This window comes from Aotus nancymaae, unplaced genomic scaffold, assembly GCF_030222135.1.
Source record: "Aotus nancymaae isolate 86718 unplaced genomic scaffold, 86718_ANA_hifiasm-v0.15.2.pri h1tg000021l, whole genome shotgun sequence".
NCBI lineage: Eukaryota > Metazoa > Chordata > Mammalia > Primates > Aotidae > Aotus > Aotus nancymaae.
Window position 1 is genome coordinate 22,959,668 of NW_026988433.1, and position 19,997 is coordinate 22,979,664.

At 39.7% G+C, this 19,997-nt stretch overlaps 1 protein-coding gene across 3 annotated transcripts in view; it reads right to left on the reverse strand.

Annotated features, from left to right (window-relative positions):
- Nucleotides 1-19,997, reverse strand: part of IFT81 (intraflagellar transport 81) — a 116,637-nt gene that overhangs the window by 50,128 nt on the left and 46,512 nt on the right. Inside the window, exon 12 of one of the 3 annotated variants that reach the window (XM_064379860.1) lies at nucleotides 16,711-16,819. The exons of the other annotated variants lie outside the window; for them this stretch is intronic. Coding sequence (XP_064235930.1) covers nucleotides 16,736-16,819 — 84 coding nt within the window. The 3' untranslated portion in view covers nucleotides 16,711-16,735. Of the gene's footprint in view, nucleotides 1-16,710; nucleotides 16,820-19,997 lie in introns of those variants that run through there. 3 annotated transcript variants of the gene reach the window in all.

Here is a 19,997-nt window from a genome sequence, read left to right on the forward strand (position 1 = left end):
TTTTTTTTTTTTTGAAACGAAGTCTTACTCTCATCACCCAGGCTGGAGTGCAATGGCACGATCTCGGCTCACTGCAACCTCCACCTCCCAGGCTCAAGTGATTCTGTGGCCTCAGCCTCCCTAGTAGTTGGGATTACAGGGGCACCACCATGCCTGGCTAATTGTATTTTTAGTGGAGATGGGGTTTTACCATGTTGGCTGGGTTGATCCAGAATGTCTGACCTTAGGTGATCCTCCCACCTCAGCCTCCCAAAGTGCTGGGATTACAGGTGTAAGCCACCACACCTGGCCAGAGCCATTTTTTAAAGTAAAAAAGCACTAGGAAACCTATAGATAAATTAATACTACTTACCAAAGTTCAGTAAGTTAGAAAAAATAACTAGAATGAACACTTTTGTCCTCAAATCCTGTTAGTCCAACATCCATGCTGTTTTCCATTTCCTGATTACATCTTTGTCAGTTATTTCATCAAATGATTTATAAGCATAGAAAACTACAAGAATAGGCCCAAGGGAGTTAGGCATGAGATGAGATAGCACCAACTGCTTAGGAGTGGCATGAATATGCACAAAGGCCATAGTCTTCCAGCTCATTTGACAGTGTCTTGTGCTCTAGACAGAACTTCAGACTTGAAGAAAACCTGAAAAGGCCATCGTGTCATGCTCCAATAAATTATCTGGAATCCCTGAAGTCTGGTCTCACAGTTGCTTTTTGTTTTAAGGCAAGAGAAAATGTTTCAAAGCAGCCTTTGTTATCTGCTAAATGGACAGTCTTTTTAAATTACCCATCATAACTAGTGCCAAATAAATACACATAAATAATATTCTAACCTTTTCTAACCTGTTAGTGGAACATTTCCAACTGTAAATTAGAAAATCTCACCAGGTCAAGCATAAGCAATGTAATTATCTACACATGGTAGTGGCTAGTTTACTGCTCATTCTTTTAAGAAAGTCTGTAATAATCAATATGATATATGTGGGTAAAAATCTGTATTACATGAAATTTGTGACACAGGAACATCCATCTGTGGAACACAGTTAATCGTACCATCCAAGGTCTCTGTGCTTCTATTATAAATCAAATCACCACTACACAGTTGTTACTATCTCTAATGAGTGCTTCGACTGCTGTCCAAGTGTTAATTCTCCAGGAAAAAAAAAAAAATCCATGTAAAGTTTTAAAATTTGGGGTTAAAAGTGTGGCATTACCTAGACTGCATGCATAATACACTACACTTCTATTACAGTGAATTGAGCCAAATTTATTTAATTCTGTTTTGTTCTATCTCCTGGGAAATTTTAGGGGCCTCAGGTCCTGCTATGAACTCTAAAGAGTACAATGTGATTTGAAAGGTTCTAAAAATATCACAGGTTTGCCTGGGCTCACTTAGAAGGGTGGATGATTCAATTACAAGTGTCAAAATTTGATTCCTAATTTTTCAGGACCTGACAGCTGCAGCACATCTTGCCAGGATTCCCCTATCTTCACTGTGCTTCTCTTTGAAGTATTTAAAGAAGATTTCATAATCTTTCCGATTTAGCTCTAGGATTTCTGTTGGTAGCTGTAGAATAAATTGGCTGGCCCTTTCTAAAGCTGCTTATAAATATTATTTGACCAAGCATATTTTAAAAGTAGCTATAACTGCAAAACAGCTGAGCTTCTTGTAATGGTCAGGGGAGAAACACAATGGACTATCGTACACCATAAACCAGGAGTGATCTTTCATTGCATGAAGTGCCAATGGAACCTTAACCAGAGGTTCATTTGTTGCTATAAAAAAATTCAGATTTTTTTTTAAATTCAGATTATAGGCGGTGGCTCACGCCTATAATCCCAGCACTTTGGGAGGCCGAGGCGGGTGGATCACGAGGTCAAGAGATCGAGACCATCCTGGTCAACATGGTGAAACCCCGTCTCTACTAAAAAAAACACAAAAATTAGCTGGGCATGGTGGCACATGCCTGTAGTCCCAGCTACTTGGGAGGCTGAGGCAGGAGAATCACCTGAACCAGGGAGGCGGAGGTTGTGGTGAGCCGAGATCGTGCCACTGCACTCCAGCCTGGGTAACAAGAGCGAAATTCCGTCTCAAAAAAAAAAAAAAAAATTTCAGATCCCAAAGGCATGCATTCATCTAAATGACTGCTCTGGGAAGGGTACTAGTACCGTGTATCATTGGGACTGATTTTTTGTTTGCTTTTTCAAATTATGAAAGTAGAGATTCAGAGAAATCAGGTGACTAAGATGGTAAAATCAGTAGCTACTGGCACTACTACAAGAGGCACATGTTCTATTCTTTGTCCTTCTGGTAAGAGAGAGAAAGTCTTCAAGCTTAGATTGCTGCCTATGAAACAGCAAAAAATTATACCAAAAGAGGTAGCAGGAGGCTACCAGATTAAATGGCAAATTTAAGTTTCTCATCAGGTATTTTAAAAATAACTATATTTATACAATGAAATAGTAGCTATGGTTAGGATGAAGAGCTGCATATAATTAATTCTTCTTATTAACTGAGGACTACTAAGAAGTGCCAGGACATTTTTAATATTATCACTTTTCTGATGAAAAAAAATAGAACTAGATTAGATAACAAACTTTCATTCATTTTCTGTACTTTACCAAGTACCTGGTACTAAGTAAATGATGGTAAATAAGAGCTATTCCCTGCTGGCTGGGCGCTGTGCCCCATGCCTGTAATCCTGGCACTATGGAAGGCTGAGGCGGGCAGATCACCTGAGGTCAGGAGATCGAGGCCAGCCTGGCCAACATGGCAAAACCCCATCTCTACCAAAAATACAAAACTTAGTCGGGCTTGGTGGCGTGTGCCTTTAGTCCCAGCTGCTTGGGAGGCTGAGGCAGGAGAATTGCTTAAACCTGGGAGGTGGATGTTGCAGTGAGCCGAGATTGCACCACTGCATTCCAGCCTGGGCAACAGAGTAAGACTGTCTCAAAAAGAGAGAGAGAGAACTTTAGGAGGCCAAGGCAGGAGGGTTGCTTGAGGCCAGAAGTTCAAGACCAGCCTGGGTAACATAACAAGACCCCATTTATTTTTGTTGTTATTGTTTTGAGAGAGGGTGTCACTTGCTCTGTTGCCTAGGCTGGAGTGCAATGGCATGATCTCAGCTCACTACAACCTTCACCTCCCAGGTTCAAGAGATTCTCCTGTCTCAGCCTCCCAAGTAGCTGTAATTACAGGTTGAGCCACCATGCCCACCCTCAAAATCCCATTTCTACAAAAAAAATTTGAAATTAGCTGGCCGTGGTGGCAGGTGCTGTAGTCCTAGCTACTTAGGAGAACAGATGGGAGAATCACTTGAGCTAATGAGTTTGAGGCTACAGTGAGCTCTGATCATTCCACTGCATTCCAGCCTGGATGACAGAGCGAGACCCTGTTTCTAAACCAAACCAAACAAAAAAAATATACTGATTGCAACTTATCTTTTACTGACAACCTGGAGTCACAATTATGACTATTAACTATTATATTATGCTATAATGTTATATATTTTTCTATCTCCTCTCAAGCTGAAGTAAGACATTTCTATGTAAAAACTTTGAAAACATTCCAAAATACGGAACAATAAGGTCACTTAATATTAAAATCCTGTCCCAATATTTGAAGCTATCATAACTTGGAATAATTGTAATAATTAACACATAAAAAATCCTATGAAATAACCACATGAGGATTCTAACTAGAATCTAATAGCAAATCAACTTAAAAAATAAAATTTGGTTTCTCTTTTTAGGTGATAAAATGCAGAAAAATCATACACACAGATTCATATTCACTCACACATTTTTGGGCAGTGACTCATAATAAATATACAGAAATTATGGGTTTTTAGTGCTTGGGACTCTAGATTGATTGTTCAGTTCAGTGACTTTCAAGTCTTTTTTTAAATGGTGGAATGTTATTACTTGGAACCCCAATTTGTAATTCAGATAAAGCAGAACTGATGTGGGTGAAGTAAGAGAGGGACCTATGACAGTTCTCAATTGTCCAGTAAGACACTTCTTCAGACTCCAGGTACTCCTCTCACAATGTGTAGAAACCACTGATAAGAATTTTGAGCTTGATGGTAGACTGAACACACACCCCAGAATGTCCCTCCCACTCAAAATTCCTTAAAAGGAATAGAAAAAAAAATGTACACACAATCCCAAATCAACAAACATTTGAGGAGAATCAACATCATGAGGAATTTTAAGCTCAAAGAGAACAGTTGTTAAAACTGTTTCCATTATTAAAGCCGACAGAACTTCATTAGACTATGTTAAAATACATTTAATTATTATTTTTTAGAAAAGTAAGCACAGTATATCCAGAAACTATTAAAGCTACATTTGGAAATTAGAAATTTATTCATTGAAATACAATGATCAATAATGGTAAGATAATAGCTAAGAAAGTAAATGAAGAAGTTGGAAGATTATATCAAATAACATCATTAATAGAATGCAAAAGATCTATCCTTTTTAAATTTATTTTTATTTTTTTTAAGATGGAGTTTCACTCTTGTTGCCCAGGCTGGGGGGCAGTGGCATGATCTCATCTCACCACAACTTCTGCCTCCTGGATTCAAGTAATTCTCCTGCCTCAGCCTCCCGAGTAGCTGGGACTACAGGCCCCCGCCACCACGCCCGGCTTATTTGTTTTTGTATTTTTAGTAGAGACGGGGTTTCACTATGTTGGCCAGGCTGGTCTTGAACTCCTGACCTCGTGATCCGCCTGCCTAGGTCTCCCTAAGTGCTAGGATTACAGGCGTGAGCCACCACACCCGGCCAAGATCTATCCTTAATAGAATGAAAAATATGAATAATTAAAAGAAACATGGAAATTACTCAACAAGTACAAAAAAAACTTAGGCTGGGTGCAATGGCTTACACCTGTGATCCCAACACTTTGGGAGGCCGAGGTGGGCAGATCATTTGAGGTCAGGAGTTCAAGACCAGACTGGCCAACACTGTGAAACCCTGTCTCTACTAAAAATACGAAAAGAAAATTAGCTGGGTGTGGTGGCGGGCGCCTGTAATCCTAGCTATTCGGGGCGCTGAGGCATGAGAATTGCTTGAATCCAAAAGGTAGAGGTTGCTGTGAGCCAAAATCATGCCACTGCAGCACTCCAGCCTGGACGATACAGCAAGACTCTATCTCAAACAAACAAAAGAAAGGAAAAAAAAAAAACAACTTAAAAATAGGCAAAAAACTTGAAAAGACATTTCTCCAAATGAGATATACAAATGGTAAATAAGCACATGAAAAGATGCTCAACATCATTAGTCATTAGGGAAATCAAAACTACAAGGATACCACTTTATATCCACTAGGCTGGCTGTAATAAAAAGGAAAATAAATGCTGACAAAAATGTGGAGAAATTGAAACCCTGTGCATTGCTGGTTAAAATGTAAAATGATACAGCCACTGTAGAAAAAGGTATGGCAGTTCTTCAAAAAGTTGAACATAGAAATTACCATATGACTCAACAATTCTTCTCTTAGGTACCCAAATAACTGAAAACAGGGACTCAAACAGAACTTGCATATCAATGTTCATAGCAGCATTATTGACAATAGCCCAAAGGTGGAATTAACCCAAGCGTCCATCAACAGATGAATGGATCAACAAAAGGAACATATATATACAGTGGAATATGATTCAGCCATAAAAAGAGATGAATTCTGATACATAGTTTACAACAAGGATAAACCTTGTATACATTGTGCTAAGTGAAATAAGCTGACATAAGGGATAATTTTTTTTTTTTTTGAGATGGAGTCTCAGCTCACTGCAACCTCCGCCTCCCAGCCAGAAAAGGATAAATATTGTATGATACCACTTTACACGAGTTATCTAGAATGTTGAAATTCATACAGATGGAAAGTAGAATAAAGGTTACCAGGGGCTGGGGGAAAGAGAAAATGGGAACTTATCTTTTAATTGGGCAGAGTTTCTTTTTGAGTTTTGGAAATAGTGGTGAACACTATAAAATACTGTGGGTGTGCTTATTGCCACTAAATTGTACACTTATAAATGGCTTAAATGATATATTTTACAATATGTACCTTTTTTTTTTTGAGACAGGGTCTCGCTCTTTCACTCAGGTTGGAGTGCAGTGGCGCAATCTCAGCTCACTCCAACCTCAGCCTCCCTGGGTTTAAGTGATTCTCCTGCCTCAGCCTCCCAAGTAGCTAGGACTACAGGTGTGCACCACCAATGCCTGGCTAATTTTTGTGGGCTTTTTTTTAGTAGAGATGGGGTTTCACCATGTTGGCCAGGCTGGTCTTGAACTCCTGACCTCAAGTGATCCACTCACCTCAGCCTCCCAAAGTGCGGGGATCACAGGTGTGAGCCACTGTGTACATTTTACTACAAACAAAAAGTTAAATATATACCTAGCATATGATAGCCATTCCACTACTAAATACCCAAGAGGAAACAAAATATATGTTCATGCAAACACCTGTACACATGTTTACAGGAACTTTATTTGTAATAGACAAAAACTGGAAGCAGCCCAAATGTTCATCAGCAGGCAAATGGATAAACAAACTGATTATATATATATATATATATATATATATATATGATGGAATATTTGTCTGCAATAAAAAAGAAGGACCCATTGATATACACAACAAAATAATTATGCTGAGTGAAAGAAGCCAGACAAAAAATAAAATATATTGTGTGATTCCATTTGTGTACTACTCTAGAAAATGCAGATCAGTAGTTGATTTGGTGGGGAGCAGGAAGGATGGGAGAAAAGGATGACAAAAGGGCATTAGAAAACTTTGGGGGTTTATAGACATGTTCACTATCTTTTTTTTTTTTTTTTTTTTTTTTTTGGAGATGGGTTCTCACTCTGTCACCCAGGCTGAAGTGCCAATGGTACAATCTTGGCTCACTGAAATCTCCACCTCCCAGTTTCAAGCAATTCTCCCACGTCAGCCTCCCAAATAGCTAGGACCACTGGTGCGCACCAACACGCCTGGTTAATTTTTTGTATCTTTGGTAGAGGTGGGGTTTCTCTGTGTTGACCAGTCTGGTCTCAAACTCCTGAGCTCAAGTGATTCACCTGCACTGGCCTCCCAAAGTGCTGGGATTACGGGTGTGAGCCACTGCACCTGGTCTCGCATTCACTATCTTGATAGTGGTGAGAGTTTCATGGCTGTATTATCAAAGTGTACACTTTAATCACATGCAGTTTACTATAGGTTAATTATATCTCAATAAATCTGTTTGAACAAAAAAGGGAGTCCCATGTGACAAAAGACATGATATACAAAGTTAAGAGGTAAGTGACGAACTAGAAGAAGACACTGCCCATGTTAATATCTAAAATATATGTAAAATATGGCAAATTGATAAGAAAAAACAAGCATCCAATGGATTAGGAAAAAATGAAAAAAGAAAATAAAGAGGCTGGAGGCTGGCCAGGCACGGTGGCTCATGTCTGTAATCCCAGCACTTTGGGAGGCTGAGGTAGGAGACTGGGCCCAGGAGTTTGAGATCAGCCTGGGAAACATGGTAAAACTTTATCTTTATTAAATTTAAAAAAAAAAAAAGAAAAAGGAGTAAGGTAAATGACATAGAAAGGAAATATAAATGACCAAGCATATATCTGGATAGATGCTCAGTCTCACAAGTAATCAAGAAAAATGAATATTAAAACAAAATACTGTCAGAATGATGAAATTTAAAAAACTGAGAGGATAAGTGCTAGTGAAGAATTTTAAGTAACAGAGGAAACAGGTACTCTGGTACACTCTTGGTGGGAATAAATTTAATATATCCATTCTATGAGGGCTGGGCATGGTGGCTCCTGCCTGTAATCCTAGCACTTTGGGAGGCTGAAGTGGGCAGATCACCTGAGGTTAGGAGTTCAAAATCAGCCTGGCCAGCATAGTGAAACCCTCTAAAAATACAAAAAAATTAGCTGGGCATGGTGGTGCACACTTGTAGTACCAGCTACTGGGGAGGCTGAGGTGGGAAAATCGCGGGAGAACCCGGGAGGCAGAGGTTGCAGTGAGCCAAGATCCTGCCACTGCACTCCAGTCTGGGCCACAGAGTAAGACTCTCTCTCAAAAAGAAAAAAAATATGTATATCCATTCTGTGGAATACAAGGTAATAGTTAAATGAAAAGAAGTACATGATAATAATTATTATTATAACTATAGGTAATATTTATTACTTCCTATAAGCCAGATACTGTTGTATACTGCCTACTTATATTAACTCACTTAGTGCTCTTGATCACCCTATGAGGCGAGTACTATTACTATCCCCACTTTATACAGAAGGGAACTGAGGTGCAGAAGAGGTAGGTAACATGGCAAAGTTGAGCAGCTAACAGACGGCAGAGCAGGGATCTCCACACAGGTGTTCTGGCTCCAGAGCTCATGCTCTTAACCCCTACAGAAGAGTCTCTTCATTTACTGACACAAAAAAATCCAAAAAGTAGGAGGGAGAGAGATCCAAGATGGCTGATCACTAGCAGCTCGGGCTCGTAGTTCCCACTGAAAGCACAGAGAACAAGAGGACGCCACATTTTCAGACGAATATTTGTTGCTCACGGACCAAGAGATTCCCAGTGGAGGAGCCCCATGGGTCGCCAGGGCGACTCTTGTGGCCAGCACGGCGGTTTTGCTGGCGCCTTAGAGCGGCAGTTCTTGGTGCAGAGTCCAGAGATTCCGGGGCAGAAAAGCACCATCAATCTTAACACCGCTGTTTTGGCCGGTGCAGTGGATTGCTCAGATTTCAGTGCTGGGAATCAACAAGTTGGACGTCTGCTCAGAGACCTAGTTAGAAAGTCAGTAATTACAAAGACGACAGAGGGATAAATATATAATGAGGGGAAGAAACCAGTCTAAAAAGGCAGAGAATACTCAAAGTCAGAATGCCTCTCCCTCTACAGGGGATCGCAATTCCTCATCAGTAACGGAACAAGGCTTAATGGAGAACGAGTGTGTTCCAATAACAGAAGCAGGTTTCAAAAGGTGGGTAAGAAACTTCTGTGAATTAAAAGAACTTGTTCTAACCCAATGCAAAGAAACTAAGAACCTTGAAAAAAGGTTTGACGAAATGTTAACGAGAATGGACAATTTAGAGAGGAATATAAGTGAATTGATGGAGCTGAAAAACACAACACGAGAACTTCGCGAAGTATGCACAAGTTTAAACAGTCGAATTGATCAAGCAGAAGAAAGGATATCAGAAGTCAAGGACCAGCTCAGTGAAATGAAACGAGAAGACAAGATTGGAGAAAAAAGGATGAAAAGGAATGAGCAAAGTCTCCAGGAAATATGGGACTATGTGAAAAGACCTAATTTACGTTTGATAGGTGTACCTGAATGTGATGAAGAGAATGAATCCAAGTTGGAAAATACTCTTCAGGATATCATTCAGGAAAATTTCCCCAACCTGGCAAGGCAGGGTAATATTCAATTCCAGGTAATACAGAGAACACCACAAAGATATTCTTCAAGAAGACCAACCCCAAGGCACATAATCGCCAGATTTATTAGGGTTGAAATGAAGGAGAAAATACTAAGGGCAGCCAGAGAGAAAGGTCAGGTTACCCATAAAGGGAAACCTATCAGACTTACAGCAGATCTCTCAGCAGAAACCCTACAAGCCAGAAAAGAGTGGGGACCAATATTTAACATCCTTAAAGAAAAGAACTTTCAACCCAGAATTTCATATCCAGCCAAACTAGGCTTTATAATCAAAGGAAAAATTAGATCTTTTGCGAACAAACAAGTACTTAGAGACTTCACCACCACCAGGCCTGCTTTACAAGAGCTTCTGAAAGAAGCACTATACATATAAAGGAACAACCAATATCAGCCTTTCCAAAAATATATCAAAAAGCAAAGAGCATTAACACAATGAAAATTTTACACTAACTAATGGGCAAAACAGCCAGCTAGCATCAAATGGCAGTATTAAACTTATATATATTCTAATTGGATAAAAAGCCAAAACCCATCGGTATGCTGCATCCAGACCCATCTCACATGCAACAATACACAAAGACTCAAAGAGAAGGAGGAAGATTTATCAACCAAACAGAGAGTAAAAATAAACAAATAAATAAAAATCAGGAGATGCAATTCTCGCCTCTGATAAAGTAGACTTTAAAGCAACAAAGAGCAAAAGAGGCAAAGAAGGACATTACATAATGGCAAAAGGATCAATGTAACAAGAAGAGCTAACGATTTTATAGATCAACGAGACAGAAAATTAACAAGGACATCCAGGACTTGAACTCAGACCCGGAACAAGTAAACTTAATAAACATTTATAGAACTCACCACTTCAAATACACAAAACATACATTACCACCTCACACCTATTCCAAAAGTAATTACATAATTGGAAGTAAATCACCCCTCAGTAATCACATAGCATTTCATAGGTTTCAATGAAATATTGGTTGGCTGCTTGTTTGTTATTTTCTTCCCTTATTCCTTCCTGTCTACATCAAGTATAATTATTGGTATAAAAGAGGTTTTCAATACCCATTACTAAACTGCATTCTAGCCTGGGCAAGAAAGCAATACTCCCATTCCCTCCCTCTCTCTTCCTTTTTCTTCCTCTTCTTCATTCTTTTTTTTCTTTCTTTCTTTCTAAATAAAAAAAAATAAAAAAATAAAAAAAGTATTCAGGGAAAAAAAAAATCCAAGATGCTAGCAAGTTATAAAATATACATCATATAATACACTCATATTTTTTAAAACTCACAAAACAATATTATCTATATTTATCTCTATCTCCAGAGAAAAGAATGAAGGATAAAGCTGGTAATAGTGATTTATCTCTGGAAAAGAGAGTGAAGGACTAGACTTGGGGTAGGACATAGTCAAGGGGGACTTTTGCTTCATGTGTATTTCCTAGTTTTCATACTATGAGAAGGTATCCAGGTATTACTTGTATAATCAGTTTTTTTTTTTTTTGAGACAGTGTTTTACTCTGTCACCCAGGCTGGGGTGCGGTGGTATGATCATGGCTTACTGCAGCCTCAACTTCCTGGGCTCAGGTGATTATCCCACCTTAGCCTGCTGAGTAGCTGGGACTACAGGCACATACCGCCACGCCCAGCTAAGTTTCTGTATTTTTAGCAGAGACTGGGTTTCACCACATTGCCCAGGCTGGTCTTGAACTTCTAGGCTCAAGCAATCCTCCTGCCTTGGTCTCCCAAAGTGCTGAGATTAAAGGCATGAACCACTGTGCCTGGCATAATCAGATTTTTTAAGATTAAAAAGCCCAAAATAGCCGGGCGCGGTGGCTCAAGCCTGTAATCCCAGCACTTTGGGAGGCCGAGGCGGGTGGATCACGAGGTCAAGAGATCGAGACCATCCTGGTCAACATGGTGAAACCCCGTCTCTACTAATACAAAAAATTAGCTGGGCACGGTGGCGCGTGCCTGTAATCCCAGCTACTCAGGAGGCTGAGGCAGGAGAATTGCCTGAACCCAGGAGGCGGAGATTGCGGTGAGCCGAGATCGCGCCATTGCGCTCCAGCCTGGGTATCAAGAGCGAAACTCCGTCTCAAAAAAAAAAAAAAAAAAAAAAAAAAAAAAAGCCCAAAATATTGATCCAATGTTCTTCTACTTAATGCAAACATTACTTCAAAAATGTCCCTTATCTGGGCCAGGTGAGGTGGCTCACGCCTGTGATCCCAGCACTTTGGGAGGCTGAGGCGGGCAGATCGCTTGATGTCAGGAGATCAAGACCAGCCTGGCTAACATGGAGAAATCCCGTCTCTATTAAAAATACAAAAATTAGCCGAGTGTGGTGGTGGGCGCCTGTAATCCCAGCTACTTGGGAGGCTGAGGTATGAGAATCGCTTGAACCCGGGAGGTGGAGGTTGCAGTGAGCTATCATGCCAGTGTATTCCAGCCTGAGTGACAAGCAAGACTCTGTCTCAAAAAAAAGTCCCTGATGCAGCCTGTGAGACTATTTTAAATGGTGAAGTATTGTACTTTACCAAAGTGGCCTGCTCCATTACTGAAGAAAGCTCAACTGGCAGACATTTTTCCCTAAAGGCAATCAAATATTTCTTTCTATTCATCATTCTTTGATCCTAATTTGGCTTTCTCATAAACAAACAAAAATAACACGAATCCATCTGTGTCAGAGGTCCCCAAGACCACCTCCAGATTCAGTGATTCATTGGGAGGACTCACAGCATACAGTCATACTCTTGGCTATGACTTATTACACTGAATACCCAAGCAAAATTAGCAGAGGTAAAAGGCACGTGGAGTGAAATTTGGAGGAAACCAGGTGCAAGCTTCTAAAAGTTGTCTCCCAATGAGTCACAGAGGGCACAATTAATTGCTCCAGCAATGAGTTGTAACAACACACATGAAATGATCAGGGAGGGTCATTACAGACTTAGTTCCCAGGTTTTTACTAGGATCATCTGGGTTTTTACTGATCATCTAGGCACATTCTGCCTAGTCTGTACCAAATTTCCAGAAAAAAAGAAAGCAGGAGCTCAACATAAACCACATTCTTCATATGCTTTAGGCAAGGTGAGCCATTCTTATTGCAAATGGCAGGAATCCATCCAAGAACCAAGTTCCCCAAGATGCCAGCCAAGGGCCAACTGGGCAAGCAGACCTTTCTAGGGACAGCAGTCTCAGGCTTACATGTTAATTTTTTTTCTGAACACCATCTTTTCCATAATCCTTTATTTATTATGTCTTTCTTCAGTCCTTTGTTCCTCAGTTAATACATAATCAATTCCCACTGTGTCTTTCTCTAGTCTCTTGTTTCAGTTAATACATAATCAATTATTAATATGAAAGTTTCCAGACTTTTCATTCATTTTAGTCACCTCTTAGTCACCCTCATGTGGGACTCTGGCATGACTGTCTCTTAAAACATGAAGCCAAAAATATAAAATAATACTGCAGGCATAATTTGACCATAAATAGGATACTATTTTTTATTAATGTAGTAAAACAGTTTATGCATTTTTATGTAGTATAATTTATGCTGCTGTATATGTTATATAGTATAATAATTTATGCTGCTATAGTATAATAATTTTTAAAGCTGCATTAGTAATAGATGATGTGTTGAATTGGCAGACAAAACTTGAATTCTATCATATTATATTTATTATAATCCCATCAATGGCATTTTGTTTAAGCACAGTGCCTCTATCTACCAAGATGATTCTGAATTATAATTGCATCATCTGTTTCAGGTTGACTATTTCTTCTAGCTTTCTGTCATGCACAAATTATTGATGGCTCTAGAGCCAGACTGCTAAATCCAAATCCTGGTTCTTCTACTTACTAGCAATGGGATGTCAGGCAAGTCAGCTTAAACCCTCTGTGACTGGGTGCCATAGGCTATAAAAAAAGAAAAGAAAACAAAACAAAACCCTCTGTGTGTCTCAGATCCTTTATCTGTAAAAACTGGTAATAGTAATTACAGCCAGGCGCAGGCTCATGTCTGTAATCCTAACATTTCAGGAGGCTGAAGTGGGAGTATTGCTTGAAGCCAGGAGTTCAAGAGCAGCCTGGGCAACATAGTGAGACCACATCTCTATTAAAAAAAAAAAAAAAGAGGCCGGGCGCGGTGCTCACACCTGTAATCCCAGCACTTTGGGAAGCCGAGGTGGGTGGATCACGAGGTCAAGAGATCAAGACCATCCTGGCCAACATGGTGAAACCCCATCTCTACTAAAAATACAAAAATTAGCTGGGCGTGGTGGCATGCGCCTGTGGTCCCAGCTACTCGGGTGGCTGAGGCAGAAGAATCGCTTGAACCCAGGAGGCGGAAGTTGTAGTGAGCCGAGATTGCGTCACTGCTCTCCAGCCTGGCGACAGAGCAAAACTCTGTCTCAAAAAAAAAAAAAAAAAAAAAAAGAAAGAAAGAAAATTAGCTGGGCATGGTGGCTCATGTCTATAGTCCCAACTTCTCAGGAGGCTGAGGTGGGAGGATCACTTGAGTCTAGTTTCGGGCTGTAGTGAGCCATGATCACACCACTGCATTTCAGCCTGGGTGAGAGAGTGAGATCCTGTCTCTGGGAAAAACAACAACAATGACAACAAAAACTAAATTAAAAATTTGTACTTAGAGAGTTGTACAATGAAATAAATGAGATAATGTGTATAAGAAGCCTAGTACGGTGTCTGGCACATTGTAACTGGATAATTTAAAAAATGATTATTATAGTATTAATAATAATAATAATAAATCAGGATAAAGGGCAAATCTCCATGGCATTTTTAGGTGTACATTTCCTAAGAGATGACAGCAATAAAAATATTTTGAGATTATTAATTCAACCAGATTTATATTAAGATGTACTTAAAATCCAATATAAAAACCTTTGAGATATAAAAACAGTGAAATATTCATTAGTATTCATTTTCAATTATGTTAGCGGGGTTTTAGTTTAATAGAATGTAGTTTCTATCATCTTCAAAATACTAGTATGAAGACAAAGAAATCAAGATTGACTGGATGGGCAGGAAAATGTACCTTTATCACTGAGATTATTTCAACTATTCAAGCAATTCCTACTTATGTCAGAACTCTGGCAGAATAAGAGATAAATACACGCCTGTGCTTATTCCTGTGTACTGCCTTACTTTATGAAAATAAAATGTTAAAATGATAAAGGACAACAGGGGGAAGCACTTTTAGACACTTCATCTTTTACTAGTAAGGAAAACCAATGAAATACTAATAAAAAGGCCTAGTAAAGAAAAAGTGTCTGTAGCATCTGCAATCAGAAGAGCTAAAACTCTTAGACAATATGTAGTATCTGGAATATTAACTTTAATGGCAGTAGGAAGCATCAAAATGCATGCTTCACCAACAAACTAAAAACTACTAATGGACCTCTAAAAAGAAAATGACAAACAAATACAAATCACTGCATATGTCTAGAACTTGTTACATTTATGCTTAACACATTATGTTCCTAAATTTTTCCAAGATAAGAACAATCAAACAACTACATATAGACAATCAAGGATAAAGTTTTTTTTTTTTTTTGAGACAGACTTTCGCTCGTTACCCAGGCTGGAGTGCAATGGCGCGATCTCGGCTCACCGCAACCTCCGCCTCCTGGGTTCAGGCAATTCTCCTGCCTCAGCCTCCTGAGTAGCTGGGATTACAGGCACGTGCCACCATGCCCAGCTAATTTTTTGTTTTAGTAGAGACGGGGTTTCACCATGTTGACCAGGATGGTCTCGATCTCTTGACCTCGTGATCCACCCGCCTCGGCCTCCCAAAGTGCTGGGATTACAGGCTTGAGCCACCGCGCCCGGCAAGGATAAAGTTTTACATCCAAACAAATGGTGCCACATAATTTCTAGCAAACTAACACTTCCAATTAATGATTGTTCACAGTGCAGTCCTCTTTAGAGTCAAACATGAATCCTAAAATTTACCCATTCTAATAGTGCTTTGGAGATGGCACTACTAGAATGGGTAAATTTTAGAATTCATATTTTCTGGCAATCAAATATTGCCATTAGGATGGCTATATTCTCTTACATGCTAACTGTGTGACTTTGGGCAAATTATTTCAATTTCTCTGTTTCCTAAGTTACAAAATAGAGGTAATATTTACTTCAGGGGCTTACTGAGAGGACGAATTATGGTATACTATGAGATAACAAAATTTACCACTTTTACTACTAAGTATACAGTTCTGTGGCTCTAAGTACATTCACATTGCTATTGTATAACCATCACTAAAGCTATATGTTTTAAGTGCTCAAGACCACGCATACAGTAACTGCTCAGTGAGTGGCAGCTAAAATTACTCTCATTAGTGCTATCTTATTCCATCTTAAATTTGTGTAAATTATTTATTCCTAAACAGAAACTATTTCATATTTATTTCCACTAAATTGTTCCCAGTCTGGGAAATATTAGTTTCAACTTTTAAGTTGTAAACTATATTTCTAGCTTTCAAATTCTTCATTCAAGTGAATACAAAAATATGCAAATATTAAGAACTAACACACCGAGCATTTACTATGTGCCTAGTGCTGTTCTAAGCATGTTCAATTAATCCTCAAAATAATTTTAGGAGGTATATACTACAAACATTCACATTTTACAGCTAAATATAAAGAGGGTAAGGAACTTGTCCAAGGTCACCCAGCTGGTAAGTGGCAAAACCAGGATTTGTACTCAAACGACCAAGTTCTAGAGCCACTCTTTTTTTTTTTTTTTGAGACGGAGTTTCGCTCTTGTTGCCCAGGCTGGAATGCAATGGCGTGATCTCGGCTCACTGTAACCTCCACCTCCTGGGTTCAAGCAATTCTCCTGCCTCAGCCTCCTGAGTGGCTGGGATTACAGGCATACACCACCATGCCTGGCTAATTTTGTATTTTTAGTAGAGACAGGGTTTCTCCATGTTGGTCAGGCTGGTGTTAAACTCCCCACCTTAGGTGATCCACCCACCTCAGCCTCCCAAAGTGCTAGGATTACAGGTGTGAGCCACCATGCCCGGCCTCTAGAGCCACTCTTAATCACTCCACCATGCTGCCTCTCACATGCATAGTAACATACCACCCATGGGAATAATTAGTTTCAGATGCCAGGTGTTAAATGTTGACTGAGCCTTTGAGTTTCTCAGAAGCTTTAGCATCTATTATTTCGTGTGCCTTTCCTAGAGCTAATAAAGAACAATCAGTCCCATTTTACCGATAGAGAAGCCTCAGGGAAGTCAAGTAATTTGTTCAAGGTCAACAGACCTTGGAGAGGTCCTGGCTCCTAGTTTGGTCACTTACTAGCTGTGTGAATCCGCAATCTCCTTGAGCATCACTCAACTGTAAAAGGAAAATGACAACAACACCTTTTGCAAGAAGTAAAAATGTATCTGTTTGCAAAGTACCTGGCACAGAGCTTTGTATAAAAAGTGCTCAATAGGCTGTTGTACTGGCCTGAGCATAGAAAGTCAACACCAAGACAAAAGTATGCCAAATTGCAGGGTCTTTATTGCCGGCGGCCACGGAGGACTCGCGTCTCTCCAACCCGTGGCCCCGAAAGGAGGGTGTGTCAAGACCTTTTATACCCGTAAACCACCTCGGGAGTGAGGGTGAGGGGCAGGGGTTGGGGTGAGGGGCTTCAGACGTTCTGAGGGCTAGTGGATTCTGTAAATCACCTCCTGGGTGGAGATGAGGGTGAGGGGCTCTGGACATTCCAGTGGATTCCTGGGCGAAAATGAAGGTGAGGGGCTCCGGACATTCCATGGGCCAGGAGATTTTGGACATTCTGATTGTTACTTAAGTGGTTCACAAAAGTCAAGATTAGCATTTGTTTACACATTGTCTGGGTAGGGTGGAAATTACGATCCTTAATTACTTATTACAAGTCGCAGGGGCCAAGATAGCATGGGTTTGGACTGCTTGCCTGTCACATCTGGGTTACAGAGAGCAGTTTCAGTAGAAAGCCGAGGTATGGTTGAGGTATGCAGTTTTATGGGGCTTTTACCATGTCACAGGCTGGGCGTGGTGGCTCATGCCTGTAATCCCAGCACTTTGGGAGGCCAAGGTGTGCTGATCACCTGAGGTCAGGCGTTCTAGACCAGCCTGACTAACAAGGTGAAACCCTGTCTCTACTAAAAATATAAAAATTAGCCAGGCATAGTGGTGGACGCCTGTAATCCCAGCTACCCAGGAGACTGAGACAGGAAAATCTCTTGAACCCGGGAGGCGGAGGTTGCAGTGAGCCAAGATCGTGCCATTGCAATCCAGACTGGGTGACAGAGCGAGACTCCATCTCAAAAAACAAAAAGTGCTCAATAAATGTGAGTCCCCCTTTCCTCATTTTGCATGTAATTGCTGGCATAGTGTTCTTTCCAAACACCATGCCTATAATTCTCAATACCTTCTCACCAACTGTGTTAACAGATGGGGGGCAAAGGGTATGATTTTCTGGAGATTACTATGTGATATCAAACCAGAAACCTCAGTGAACCATACCAAATCAGGCACCTCAGTGAATTATACCTCCAGCTGTATTATATAATTTTAAAGATAACAAACTTCTCTTTTGTCCATATGACCTATCACTTTAACAAAGTAGAAAATAAAATTGGTCTACCAAGATTTGTTCTTTATAAAATTATACTTAATGTTCCCCAGTATCTTCTGGTCTTTTAGGTAACTGACAAATACCTTACTTGATTTGTTCTGTTTCTGACCATTGTTCAAAAATTAAGTTGTTATCATTTCCAAATTATATCCTTTTCCTCTTAAAAAAAAGAATGCTTTTTTTTCTTGTCATTAGATCCTTCTATTCACCATGATTTCTCAAAAATAAAGGCTAATAACTTGGCACTAGGTTTTTTCCCTCATATTTGCATAGAGGGAACATCTAACACTGAATTACAAGTATTATTCATGCCAAATATGGCCAGAACAATTAGTATTTCCTGTCATTTGGGCAGCATTTTCTTAAGAAAAGATAAAAATGCTAGGAGGTGGCGTGGTCTCTTGTAAAGCGAAATTGCTGCATAATTAATCTTTTTTTTTCCTCCCAGACAGCAAGGATGTCACAAAGCATACACTGTTGACTTCCAAATATCATTTAAAACACTCCCATGTCTTAAAAACAATTTGAAGTGGATGTTAAAAGCCAAGGAAATTTTTCAATCACGTGTTGACTTCCTGAATCTACTATTTCCCCAACAAGCTAAAAGGCACATTGGGAGGGTACAAGCAGAACCACTACAGAGAAAAGTGGTACTATGGGAGCAATTCATTTGTTTGGCACAGTGAAGGTTCACTGCCAATTTGTACCAGTATGGATTCAATAACTTTTCAAAGCCAAAGATGAGGTTTGGACAAGAGTAGCTTTTCATAGTAGCTTTTGCTGAGATCTAGCAGCTAATACAAATTTTAAAGCCTGTAAAAATTAGTAAAGTACAGGCAGTGTTTAGGAATTAAAATATGACCTATCACTTTATTTTCCTAAAAAACCACCAAGCTAAAATAAAATATTTGACTTTACTCATTTGTTCTTTCTTGAGCTAATTTTATGAAAAGAGGACGGAAAATATATTTTTGGTGCTTAAGTTCAGTCATTTATAAAAAATATTATTTATCCTACTAATCTTATGAGTCTGACAGAAGGATAAATGAAATAAAAGCTGTTAAAGCATTGTTTAAAATTTAAAGTACATAGCAATGTGAGATACAATTGTATTTTTTTTAATCTACATATTTTATTGCACTTTAGGTTCTGGGGTACATGTGCAGAACATGCAGAATTGTTGCATAGGTACATACATGGCAATGTGGTTTGCTGCCTCCATCCCCCATCACCTATATCTGGCATTTCTCCCCATGTTATGCCTCCCCAACTTCCCTACTCCCTGCTGTCCCTCCCCTATTCCCCACCAACAGACCCCAGTGCGTGATGCTCCCCTCCCCTGTGTCCATGTGTTCTCATTGTTCAGCACCCGCCTATGAGTGAGAACATGCAGTGCTTGATTTACTGTTCTTGTGTCAGTTTGCTGAGAATGATGGTTTCCAGATTCATCCATGTCCCTACAAAGGACACGAACTCATTGTTTTTTATGGCTGCATAGTATTCCATGGTGTATATGTGCCACATTTTCCTTGTCCAGTCTATCATTGATGGGCATTTGGGTTGCTTCCAGGTCTTTGCTACTGTAAACAGTGCTGCAATCAACATACATGTGCATGTGTCTTTATAATAGAATGATTTATAATCATTTGGATATATACCCAGTATGGGATTGCTGGGTCAAATGGAATTTCTATTTCTAGGTCCTTGAGGAATCCCCACACTGTCTTCCACAATGGTTGAACTAATTTACACTCCCACCCAACAGTGTAAAAGTGTTCCCATTTCTCCACATCCTCTCCAGCATCTGTTGTCTCCAGATTTTTTAATAATCACCATTATATCTGGCGTGAGATGGTATCTCAATGTGGTTTTGATTTGCGTTTCTCTAATGACCAGTGATGATGAGCATTT